Source organism: Juglans microcarpa x Juglans regia, chromosome 3D (genome assembly GCF_004785595.1).
Source record: "Juglans microcarpa x Juglans regia isolate MS1-56 chromosome 3D, Jm3101_v1.0, whole genome shotgun sequence".
NCBI classification, from domain to species: Eukaryota; Viridiplantae; Streptophyta; class Magnoliopsida; order Fagales; family Juglandaceae; genus Juglans; species Juglans microcarpa x Juglans regia.
Genome location: NC_054598.1, coordinates 8841670 through 8854128, shown reverse-complemented (window position 1 = coordinate 8854128; position 12459 = coordinate 8841670). Strand labels below are relative to the sequence as shown.

The 12459-nt window shown below is 38.2% G+C and overlaps 2 protein-coding genes across 7 annotated transcripts; both read right to left on the bottom strand.

Annotated features, from left to right (window-relative positions):
* Positions 1 to 554: 554 nt before the first annotated feature.
* On the bottom strand, positions 555 to 2133 carry LOC121255976. Of its 6 annotated transcripts, none has more exons than XM_041156549.1 (3): positions 1984 to 2133; positions 1184 to 1490; positions 555 to 768 (listed from the first exon to the last, which is right to left on the bottom strand). In XM_041156549.1, the coding sequence occupies exon 2, from the start codon at positions 1466 to 1468 to the stop codon at positions 1193 to 1195; it is 276 nt and encodes a 91-aa protein (XP_041012483.1). In that variant the 5' UTR covers positions 1469 to 1490; positions 1984 to 2133; the 3' UTR covers positions 555 to 768; positions 1184 to 1192. The 6 variants fall into 6 exon arrangements, with proteins under 6 accessions (XP_041012483.1, XP_041012480.1, XP_041012481.1 ...); XM_041156546.1 differs by having other exon boundaries at positions 1184 to 1504; positions 1984 to 2109; XM_041156547.1 differs by having other exon boundaries at positions 1189 to 1504; positions 1984 to 2109.
* A 6251-nt stretch (positions 2134 to 8384) lies between these two features.
* Positions 8385 to 10849, bottom strand: LOC121255975 (F-box protein At1g67340-like). The gene is made up of 4 exons (XM_041156545.1): positions 10676 to 10849; positions 10142 to 10480; positions 9736 to 9898; positions 8385 to 9550 (listed from the first exon to the last, which is right to left on the bottom strand). The coding sequence occupies exons 2-4, from the start codon at positions 10414 to 10416 to the stop codon at positions 8777 to 8779; spliced, it is 1212 nt and encodes a 403-aa protein (XP_041012479.1). The 5' UTR covers positions 10417 to 10480; positions 10676 to 10849; the 3' UTR covers positions 8385 to 8776.
* Positions 10850 to 12459: the final 1610 nt, after the last annotated feature.

Genomic DNA, 12459 nt, shown 5'->3' with positions numbered 1-12459 from the left:
TGATTTGCTTTTTGATTCCACGTCTACCTAATTTCAGTACTAATAAACGCATGACTATTGCAGCTTCTCCCATACTGCATGCACGGATGCCTTGACATTCATTTCCGGTATTTTCCAGTCACCAGGTGTCTGAGATTGCAATATCTCTATGCAATTTCGATACAAGGTATAATCAAGATCACAACAGTTGACCTTATATCGTACTTTCGATTGCCGACCTCTGCCATGTGAATTTACACTTCCCTCACTGCAGATTATGGTGAGTGCAATTACACTAGTATAAATCCAAGTTTCCATCCTTCACTTATTTTGAAAACCTAGTATTCCTAGTATTTGGTTGTTCCAATACTAGCAAAGCAAAGCAATGCAATACCAAATCCAGCTGGAAAAGACAAATCCTCTTGTAAACGCTTGCTTCTCCAAGATTATGGTAATAGGACAATCACAAGCTACAACGAGTAAATAGAACGGAGGCGGATTCAATCAAAAGCTTCCTCAAATCGTTTTTCGGATGAGATTGACAGAAGAACATAACAATCAAATCAGAAAGATAATAAAAATTCCAAATGAGCGTCTTTCATAAAACTAGAGTTATATGAATGCTTATTCAAAGTCATGGATCAGTCATGAAAACAAGTGCTTCAAACCAACCGATAATCCTGCTGCACAATACATGGAACGAAAATTCAATAGAACAACAAGCTTAACTTTCTCGCCATTTCCTTCAGAAAAGCTTTAATTCACTTCGCAGATGGCATACAGAGATTTCTGCATCGGTAAAACAAAATTGATGAATAACCGATGCAATGGTTCAGTTCAATTCAGACATGATGTCCCCCATCAACATTCTGATGGATTTCCTTAAATTGATGAATAACTGCATAATTCTGAAAACTAAAGATGTTCCAAGCTCAACCAATTACATGCCACGCATATGAGAGAAACACGATCCATTTCATATGATCTCTTCAACATCCAGTCCAAGAGTTCAATATAAATTGTGTATATTTCTTTGCATGTTTAATATATGTCAAACAAATGTCTAATATTTAGGAGAATAACACAGATGCTCCACCAGAAACAAGCGCTAACTCATCCTGACTAAGACTTGTGGCACAAAAAAGTATGACACCACACATTGTGAATTTTAACATAAAACAAATACAAAAGCTGGGAAAACGACCTCACTTGTTCATTTCGGGATATCATGGCTGTGCTGAAGGAGGTCATCATAGGGGTCCCTTCGACCAGGCACCTGGCTAATCTGAGCATCCCACTTCAGCTGAGAGTTGTGGCGATCGAAGGTCCAGAAACCGTAGGGACGGAGAGGATAGCTCCACATCTCCTTGGTCTTGTTGCACCGATCCTTAACTGCATACACGTGCTCCCTGAACTTCCTATCCCTCTCCTTAGGGTCCTCCATTAACCTTAGTACCAAATTCTCTGCAAACTCCATTATAAATCCCATCTTGATCCCTCTTCCCCAACACCTTGAATCAAAACCCTAGCGTAATCAGTATTTCTTGTTAGAGGTTGAACTGACTTTAATTATTAACTAGAACTATTTTGTGCATTCAGATTTAACACAAAACTGATTCAACAGTACAACAAACAAAGAATCCAACGAAACAGAATCCACACTCCGGTAAAACAAAGCTTGATGTTTATCTGATTTCACATAAAGACCGGAAACTCTCTCCCTTGGCAAAATCAGCTGGATTATGGAAATTTCGTGTCCTTGAGATAACAATAGAAAAACTCTGAAATCCGATAAATTCATTTTCTTTTCCTACAGTTTCTCAGCAACCAAACATATCAGGTGGTTCCGAAACGGAAAACCCCTTGACAAATGCACAAAAGCCACCCCAAAAAAAAGGGGGGCTCCAAATCGAAGCCCTAAAACAGTGATTGCGCGAATGAAAAATAGAAATCGAACAAGATAGTTTCAGGAAAACAATCGATAGAAAAGTGTGATATTATTACCTGGTAGGAGCTTATAGAACACACGAAGCAGGAGAATAGTGAACGAATTTCGTTTATAAAAACTAGAGAGGCGAAGCTTGGAAATTGAACCTTTGGGCGAGTCCCACCATTCTCCAGAGCTCATATGATTGGGCTTCACAAGTTGAGCCTGTCAGATAAAGTAAAACACCCGAGCCCACACAGCTTATGTACAATTCCAACCTTGGGCCCAAGTTCTCAGGCTTCTCAATCGTTGTTAAGGGCGGTGCTAGAGTCACTGATAAGAGTGTAAATTTTATTTTTTTTACTTTTTCAAAACATTTTTTTTATGTATTTTAAAAAAATAAAAAAATAAACAAACACAAATATTAAAAAAACAGTACAAATCATAGGTGCACTTTATATTTTCCTGTTGTTAATATTTTCATTTTTTTTTTTTTTTTTTTGTTTTGTGTGTGGAATCTTGATATTGGCCTGTTTGTTATACTTGTCGGATTAAGAATCTCCCTACAACCATAAATAATAATAATAATAATAATAATAATAAGTATTTATGTTTTAGACAAAATGAAAGATTGGCTTCGTCCTTTTTAGAAAAATAAATAAATCTCCAAGGAACCTGGTTCCAATTAATGAGTAGCTGGCACGTAGCTCACAAGTGACTCCGGCTTAGCACTCAAAAAACGTACGCATTGTTTTCTGTTCTAGCTCAACTCAAGCGACAGTATGCCCCATAAAAACTCTTACTGCAGTTTCCTGGTGCAAACGCGGGACAAACGGGTCCGACGTGGCATAAATAAAAACGAACCCGTTTCAGCAAAATAACAACACATCATTTTGTTCTACCCTATCTTCTTCGGTTTCTCTTAATCTCTTTTTTCATTCTTTCGATTTCTCTCCCTCGAAGATCATTTCCATTTTACTATCATCGGGACTCTTAGTGTTTCTCTCCCTTGAAGACGAAGACCTCTCTCCATTTCCCTCTCTCTTTGTGTTTCTCTCCCACGAAGACGAAGACTTTCCCATTTCGCCAAGTTCGAGCTCCATTTCCCTCCATGGTTACTAATTCCACAATCACTTATGTGGTGATGCATTTTCTCCCCATTACAAATATAGCTGTGGGAATACTTCATGAAGTTCGTAAACAATAAAAACTACAGAGCAAACAAACAGACGACGACACTATCTTTTCCAGATCAAAAGGCATCGTGTCTCGTTTGATTTGGTAACAACCATAAGATTATCAGAACCTCTGTTCTAGTCGGCTCGGATAATTATCTAGTAACATCCATATGATTATCATTTCATATGGGGCATCATTCTTATTTGGTTCTCCAAATTTGTTGTTTCAGTTGACGAAATGTAGATTTAGAAAATAAAATGAAAAAACTTTACCAATAGAGATCCACGGAAAAGACCCCCACGAAGAAAACCCACATGGAGAAGACTCATAGAAAATATTTACGAAAATGGAGACCCACGATGAACACAAAAACTCAAAAGTAATGTGGGTAGCAATTCTCTAGATCAGATGAGTAGGAAGACAACAATTGGGCGACCATTACACATGAAGTCGATGACTGAGAAACCATTACATGCAATCGAAAGAAACAGACACCATACGAGTGGGAACACGAAGACCCAGACGATGTCGAGCTTTGTTTTTTCTTCAGTTCTTCATTCAACCATTACACACAAGACCCAAACGCAGCATGCGCGGGAAGACGAAGACTGAGCTCTATTTCTTCAATCAATTCTTCTTTTGATTTCTGGTGAGCTTCTTTTCCTATTCTGCTTCTTTATCTATTTATTTATTTTTAATCTGACGTGGGGTCTTGACTGCACACCGACTGCATAACTTGACTGTATATAACAGAATTGTATTTCCCAACTCGAGCCTTTTACGAAACATACTCAGCTAGCCTGCAATTTTTATACAATTAGTTTAAGTGTGCACAAGGCATCCCGGGACCATTGGATTTGGAGTCGATGTTACTTCTAAAAAACGGATCTCGAGTCCTTAGCACTTTCGAAAACATAACAAAACCCAACTATATCTTTCCTTTTAATTAATAAAAAGAAGCTTGTTTGACATAATTATAAATACAATCAACTGATACCACATGGTGACCAACAATTCACGGGCCACATAATTCTCCATATGAACAACAAAAAAACAACCCTGAAACATTAAAAAAAAAAAAATACTATAATGTAATAACCACATTTTTATATTGTTCTGGTGAAAGGTCATGACAAGATTCCCAATAATTCATTTATTTTCCTTTTTTCTTCTGATTACCAAAATAAATCATCCTAAGGCACGCATGGAAGTTAGATAAAGGTTTCTTTATAGTTAAGGTTGGTCAATACTTGCTTAGGCAATACAATGTTTCAACACTTGCGTAGACAGAATTGGCAATTGGTTGAGGATATAGCAGTCAGCCAGAGCCTTCCTCACCCCCATGGTGTTCCTTGAGGTGAAGTAGTTCAAATTGAAGGGGCAACTTTGCCATGAAGAAAAACAAATTACATAAGAGAATAATTCTTCTCATCAGTTGCTATTCACTATTCCACATGTTATGAAAAACATCCGACACTCTATGAAAAAAAAAAAAAAAAACTGTGAAGTGTGAGTGTGAATAGTAGCTGATGTATAAGAATCCACTTTTTTTTTTTTTTTTTTTTTTTTTTTTTTTTTTTTTTTACTTTTTCCAACCATGAAGATGCCAGTAAATCCAAGTAAAAGAATGAATGAAACTGGACCAAGTAGATGGGCTTTCAACCACCTTACCAATTCTAACTCATGCTTATAAATGGGCTGGCTGAGCTTGGACCACCTTGCATGCATGGATACTCCCATTTTGAATGCAACTGAATTACAGTAACCATGGCCAAAACAAAATAAATAAATGAATGAGGAATTTGATCTGTGAATTTGAGTTTACAGCGAGCAATCTAATCCCACCATACTTACCAAACTCATTTAAATTCATTATTATAATTTTTTTTAAATTTTAACATAAAATATAATAAACGATTCAACTTTTTCAAATTTTAAAATAATAATAATATTAAAAAATAATATTCTAATAATATTTTATCATTTCAACTCAATATCCAAACACAGCCTTAGAGTATTGGCAATGGCCTAGCTATTGCCAAGTCCAAATTTTAGCTAAAATTTCAAGTTTTAGCTATATCATTAACCTTTAGCTAGGTGAATCAACATTGGACTAGCCATCTTAAAGTCAAAATAATAATATAATATTATATATTTTAATAATATTTTATAATTTTTTTTCTTTTATATTTTGCAAATACACTTCATATATTAATTAATAATTTACATTTTACTTAAAATTATTATTTCCCAACTATTTGTTTCTTAACCTAATATTAACATTTCATACTAATATTAACCAAGGTATTTAACCACATCCATTAGAATACTATAATGCTAATATACAAACAGATGCATGGCTGAACCACCTATATTATTATATAATATCACTTCTAATAAAATTGCAAGTGTAATTAAATCTCACAATGAATCATGCAGATATGGACATCAAAATTGTGTGTGAGAGAGATAGAGACCTGAGCATAAAGAACCAATCAGAAACTCTATTTTCATTCATGAAAAGGAAAAAAAAAATACAAATGTTATCTTCTACCTAGCACTCGATTGTACTGTCCACTACACTTAAAATCAGACCTACTAAAAATACTAAGAATGACATTAACAGAAATTTATTTACAAGCAACAAGCCAAAATAGAGTGGTCCTTTGGTAAGGAATGATCTCTGCTGCATTGTGCATTCCCTGGTGGCTGCACCTTCATGTCAGGATCATTGAGAGCCTCAACCTGCACAGTGAGCATGATCATCATGCTTCAAGATATATGGAGGGTTAACAAGAACAATAGAAAAGTGCTTGTTAACAAGGCCTAGTTGTTAAACCTGTGAAAGAACTTTCTTAATCAAGACAAGAAGCTCAAATGAGGAGTTGGTAGATAAATATCTAATAGAATGAGAAGGTAGTTATGGATTAGTACAGTGGCAGTGGAGGATTAGGGAGGGATATAGAGTATATTTCAGAGTGGAGGCAATACCATGTCTTTGGTTTTTTTAAATGGGTAATAGATAATTTATTAAAGGTGTGGCCACAGTACACAGGTGGCAAATCTACAAGCAGTACGCTAAAGTTATCATATGCCACTGTCCAAACATAGAGAGACGAACATAATGGAATCATTCACCACACAGCTAGGCGACAAAGATTACTACTTTCCCTTTCAGCTCCACCCTTCCCAAGGGCATAACCCAAACTATCCCAAGACATTTGAAAATTCTGACCAAAGTGCTCTGGCAATGAATTAATTAGAAATATGAAAACGACAATGCCATAACAGTGGCTCAAAGCTATCAAGAATCAATGGATGAGGACTGTTCCCACTCTGTAACTCTGACTCAAAACACTTACCCTATTTCTTGAAGACATCTTTCCTTGTGAAGCATTTGTTGGCAGCTTGGGTGCAGTTATATATACACTGCAGGCCTAAAAGCTTACCTCGAGAAGACTAAAATGGTTTTGACTGGGTCTGGAACAGTGGGTTAACTAGCCAATTACTTCAAGCTTGGTGATCAATGGGCTTCCCAATGATTTAACTAGCCAATACAAGTTACAATGGTAGCAAATAATGGAAATGCAAATACATATATTCTTTCTTTCTTTAGTTTTTATTGGGATCAATAAGGACAGGCTGGAAGGATCCAAAGGCAACCCCACTTCCATAGTTCCATTATTAGCAGGGAAGAACAAGCTCATCCAGCCTCTAATAAAGTTGATATTTTCCACAAACAAAACCAGGAGCAAGAAAAAAGAAAAGGAAAAACATAAAATAACTTACATAAAGAGGAAAAAGGAGGTTTGGGGGTTTGTTCTTTTTCTTCTTTCCTTGCAACCTCTGTTAAGCATCTTTGCTCACTTCTCTCTCTCTCTCTCTCTCTCTCTCTCTCTCTCTCTCAGAATTTTTTTACTGGATTTTTTTGGTTTGGTTTGGTTTTCTACTATCATTTCCTCCTCTGCTTCAGCTATAACTTATTGTTTCGGTGAGTCTTCATGGTTTTTCCTCTCTTGCATTGATTTGTTGTTTTAGCCGACAAAAGTTAGGTGCTTTTCTTATTAATTTCCCTTCCTGGATTTCTCTTTTCCCTCTAGAATTTGGTTTTCTGGAAATTCATTGCTGATCCTTTCTGGTTCGTATGATCATATCCTCTAGCTCGAATATAAATTTCTTTACCAATTTTTCTAGCTTCAAATTTCTGAATTTCATTTCCCAGACTTTCACTGGTACTGTAGATTTCATTACTTTCTACAGTTTGTTTCTCGATCACAAACATTAAACTTTTGCTGATTTCTCGGCAATTTTCATTCTTTATTTACCTAGGATTTTAATTCCATGGGATTCTGTCATGGGAAACCCATTAACCACCAAACCATTGATATCAAGCATGATTTAAGACCCCATCACAACTAAATATGATGCAGACTAGATCAAGCCAAAACCAAAACTAAACAATAAAATTACAAATAAAAAAAAAAAACAAGAGAATGAGAGTTGCTTACCTTTTGTGAAGCACAATAGAACCCTAATAGAGGCATGACCAGTTGATTAAAATCGATTCTCTCTTGCAAATCGATGGCTCCTTCTCTTAGTAACAGATTCCCAACTTCGACAGCCCTGGAGTAATGAAAATAGCAAGAGAACTGGAAAAAAATAGAAAAAATTGAGAGAAGGGAAGAGAGGGAGTGTCAGGCCAAAGAGACAACAGATGAAAGAAAGAAGGGAAGAGAGAAACGAGAAGAAAAAAATGAAGGGGGTGTTCGTCGAGGGAGAAAGGGAGAGAAAGCGAAGAGAGAACGAATTCACGAGAAAAATAAGATGTTTCGGTTGAGGAGATGTGATTTTAGAATAAAATAATAATTTAATAATAAATAGTACCTCACCATATTTGAAGAAAAGGATAGAGTTACTGTAACTGAAAGTTTGAATTTTATGTTTTACCGAATCCAATGCAGCGGGCTCAAACACCATGAAATTCATAATTTAACTTTTTAAGAGTTTTAGCGAGACCAATACGGATGCTCTTACGTGCATTGTAGATTGCAAGACGGATGGCCACCCCACTATTCCATTACCCATTCGATTTTCTTCTTTTTTATTTTCTATGTCCAACCCTTTACATCTTTGACCACCAAAAAGCCATGAGAAAAGCTCAAAAGTAGAACCTCGAAATAATGCTATATTTCACCAACCATGATAACTCATGTCGAACTCTCTCCATTTACCCTTGCCAGTCTTTTTACCCAAATCAATCGTTTAACATTTAGAGTGTTTGATGCAGAATATCACCAAGGAATTAAAACTGGTGTTTTTTAATTTCTCGAAATTAAATCCGATTTCCCTTGTTCATCGTAAGTTAAGGCTGACAACTTCTCTACAGTACAAAAGGTACAAAACAGAACAAAGAAAGAAAAGAAGAAGGCCCCCCCAATACTTCGTACAAAACCCCCCCTCTATACAAAAAACCGGAGACGGGGGAAGAACACAACTCCGTGCTAGCCAACCGTCCCAACGGCCATTTCTTTTGCCCCCCAAAAAATCCCCGTAATTTATCGCTTTTACCAAAATGGCCTCATTTCTTTTTTCTTTTCTTTCTTTTTGTTTTTCCTGCCTTCTCTGACTTTTTATTTATCCTATTAACCCACGTTATCTGCCGTCATCGTTCCGTCATGGTAAACGTTACAACTAACTCTCAGCAATGACTTCATCGTTTTCCCCATTAACTCCGCCATCGTAATCTTCCGCATCGCCATTAGCGGCGCCGTCGCCTTCATCGTCGTCCACCCACCGTTCGGTAGGAGTACAGTCCGCCTTATGCCGCATCTTCCAATCGAGGGCCTGACACGCGCGGGAACAGTAGTTGACGGTGCCACAAACTGAACATCGACGGAACTCGTGCCTTCTGGTCTCGGGACGCCCGCAACTCACGTGGGAGCAGAGCCTCAGACCTTGACCCGGGGATCCGCCCCGCGACGCGAACCACTCAGCCAAGAACCGGCTAGCCGGGTGGGCCTCCGGCGCCGGCACGTTGCACCCGAAGTCGCTCAGCAACGGACAGCCCCCGCAGTTAATGTTCCGGGGATGGGGATGCGGGTGCGGATTCCACGTGAACCAAGAACGCGTGGGGATGGCTGAAGCAGAAGCAGAGGATATTACGGTGGCGAGCTCCCGAGCGTTCGCTTGCACGAGAAACCGGCGCCCCTCGGTGATGTTCTGACGCACGCCGTATCCGTCCTGTAGGCAGTGGCCGAGCTCACGGAGCGCGTCGATGTGACCTAGGAAGGCAGCTCGCGCACAAAGAGCAACACCGGCTCGGAGGTCCTTATCGTTCTTGGAGCCACCGCTGCCGTTGAACTGTATTACGGCCAGCGAGTAAAGGGCCTGTGCGTGAGAGCTAATCGCGGCCTTGGCCATCAGCGAGGCTCCGCTCCCTCCATTATGCAAGCAGTAGAATCGAATCTGCAACGGACAATATTCAATACTCCTCAGTTTATTTTCACAATCATCCGAAGAATGTTCAAAGCTTGTGAAATGGGTTAAGAATTTTGACTAAATTTACATATAAACTAATTCTTGAATAATCAACAAACATTTGTTATTTTAGTGAGTATTTATATAAGGTATGAATATACGGTGAGACTGACCATGCCGAGAGAGTAGCAGGCCTCCACGTTTCCCGCATCGGCACACTGTTTCAAGAAGCGGTGAGCGGAGTCGGACCAGTTCTTCGCTCTTATCGCAAACGTTTTCTGTGAAGCTTTGGATAATACTAGAGAATGGAGACCCAATCCGTTTAATCTCTTGCACCTGTTTCAAATACGACGAGTTATGCGAGATTCAAAACCCAAATATAGGTACATCAAATTCAGAATTTGCAACGTAAAGGAACCATCTTCTTCCAAAAAAGATGACACTTTCGCAAAAAGCCCGAGGACCAAGATGGAGATCAAATTTCTGAATGAATGGCCGGAATAATTCGCTTCCCGGTAAAAAGAAATCCAAAACAAGGAAGAAGAAAGACTTAAAAGCGGAATATCGAGAAGCGCGTACGTTATCAGAACGTTGATGAAATCGGAGGGGCATCCGGCGGTGGAGCTGAGTTTGCAGAGAATAGAAATGACAAGATCATCAGGCAAGGCATCGAACAAGTCAGACTTCCCGGAAACAACCGACGAATTCCGTTTCCTTTTCCGGCAAACCATGTGTTCTCCGGAGAAATCTCTCATCCTCTTCTTCACTACTTCAGTCTTCTCCGAGAAAAGGAATAAGTCTCCCCCTCCTCCACATCCTACTCGAGGGTAACAAAGCCCTCTCCTTGTTCTCATCGCTAAGCTATCTCTATCTGTGCCTTCTCCGTCTATGTCCGGCCTCTCTATCTCTCTTTCGGAGCTGAAGAGAGAAAGAAGGCAGAGAGAAGTTATATAAGAGAGAGTCTAATGGGTAGGGGAAAGCGGAAAGAGCCTAGAGAACGCCTACAAAGAGACCACAACAACAACAACGACAGAGCCGAATGCTTATAAAGAAATTAATTAACAAATTGAATGAACAAAACACCGCAGAGGTAAGAGAGAGTAGTGGGTATACTTATTTTACACTTCTACCCCTTGAGTTGTCGTTTTTCCGGTCAGACATCGTTGACCCAGATCCGTCTGTTCGTCGTCGGTTTGTTTTCGCTCCCCCTCTCTCTCTGCACGGAAGAATCCTTCTCCCTTGTACGCACGCTTTTGTACTCGCCAACATGCTCTCTCTCTCTCTCTCTCTCTCTGAAGAAAGGGCTAAAGCCTCCTCTCTTTATTTGATGGTTGTTGGGCACAGGTGGGTGTTTTATTTCTCTCTCTCTACAAATATTTGGGTTTATCTCGGAAGCGGTTAATTTTGTTGCAAGTAAAACAACTAACTGCGGTTATTTTCCGTATTCGGCTTCACCCCAAGGTTAAATCAAACTTACTCGACAATTTTAGGCGCGTGAAATATACTCTTCAGCATCCGTTACGTACAGATTTTACCGGACCGTGTGTGCCGCGCGTCTCTAGGCGAGTGGTGCACAGCTCGCCATCTTAACAAACTCAGGTAGCGAATTTTGGGCAGTCGTCGACGACCAAAACCATTTAAAGGTCAAAACTCAAAACGTATGAATCTGCGCAGAGGTTCAGTTACTGTTATTTGTTTTACTTGTCTATTTATAATTGTGCGGTTTTTCCTCGTATACCCTTATCGCATTTTTCACAACAGTCTACAGATTGTTCCTATGAGACTGCTAAATTGAACAACTATATCACTAACAATTTATTTTTGATAGTAATTGTTAGTTTTCTTTTCTTGTTACTTTCCAAATAAACGGAGTTCTTTTTTTTTTTCAAAATATTTTTATAAAGCACGTGCCTTTTTAAAACACTCGTGCGACAATTCTAGCCCGGTTTGGTTAGCTAATACATATGAAAACATCTCATCTAAAATTATATTATCTCTTAAGTTTTAAAAATATCAACTTAAATAAATAGTAAATAAACAGTATAACACAATGAAAACTGACATAAATAGTGTGTAAACAGTATCAAAATTGACTTAAACAGTATATAAACAATATATAAACAGTACACAATTCGAGTACTCTATAAATATTGTGAGACTTACACTTTTTTCAAATCTAAAAAATTAAAAACTATCTCATCTCATCTCATCTCACTATTCAAACATATATTTTTTTACAAACTATCTCATATCATCTTAATTAAAAAAATCTCATTAGTATTTAAAATATGTCTTCTCATCTCATTTCATGTCCAAAAACAGCCTAACTTAACTAATGCAATATCTACTTTTTATGCTCTCCGATTTAAATTACAATGCAGATATCTTTATTCGTAAAATTTAATGATTATAAATACCTGCAAGCTTTTTCAAAATTCAAACATAAAATAAAACTCAAAACCTTGATTTTCTTTTCCCACATCGACACGTCCAAGGTTTTATGCTTAAGAAATAAGCATATATAAATTAACACGGTTGTTTTTCTTTCTTTTTTGGTTTTGTTAAAGGTCAACCGTGTAAGAATCGTATTTAAAGGCCTACAGGATTGCAGACGCCTGACCTGTATATTCAAGCTAAAACCTTACACGGCAAAAATCCGAAACGTGATTCTCCGTAGCCGTACTGAAATGGAAATTAACCGCTTTTGGTGGGATCATGCCTGGCTCCTCAAATCCACAAGTTTTTTTTCCAGTCCAAAGTGTGGATCTTCGAATTAAGACAGCCAGCCAGTCTAGCCGTTGTATACACAGTATAAGAAGTTAGGTTCTCATATCTTTTCTCCGTGCAGACACACTTCACTCTCTGTTGGCGCTACGACAACCTTAAGATCCAGCATA

Excerpts from the sequence above, each read along its gene's own strand:
- LOC121255975 (XM_041156545.1), bottom strand. The coding sequence starts at position 10,416 with ATGAGAACAAGGAGAGGGCTTTGTTACCCTCGAGTAGGATGTGGAGGA. Across the intron at positions 9,899-10,141 it reads TTCATCAACGTTCTGATAAC|GTGCAAGAGATTAAACGGAT; the intron begins GTACGCGCTTCT and ends TATTTGAAACAG. Across the intron at positions 9,551-9,735 it reads CCTGCTACTCTCTCGGCATG|ATTCGATTCTACTGCTTGCA; the intron begins GTCAGTCTCACC and ends TGTCCGTTGCAG.
- LOC121255976 (XM_041156549.1), bottom strand. The coding sequence starts at position 1,468 with ATGGGATTTATAATGGAGTTTGCAGAGAATTTGGTACTAAGGTTAATG.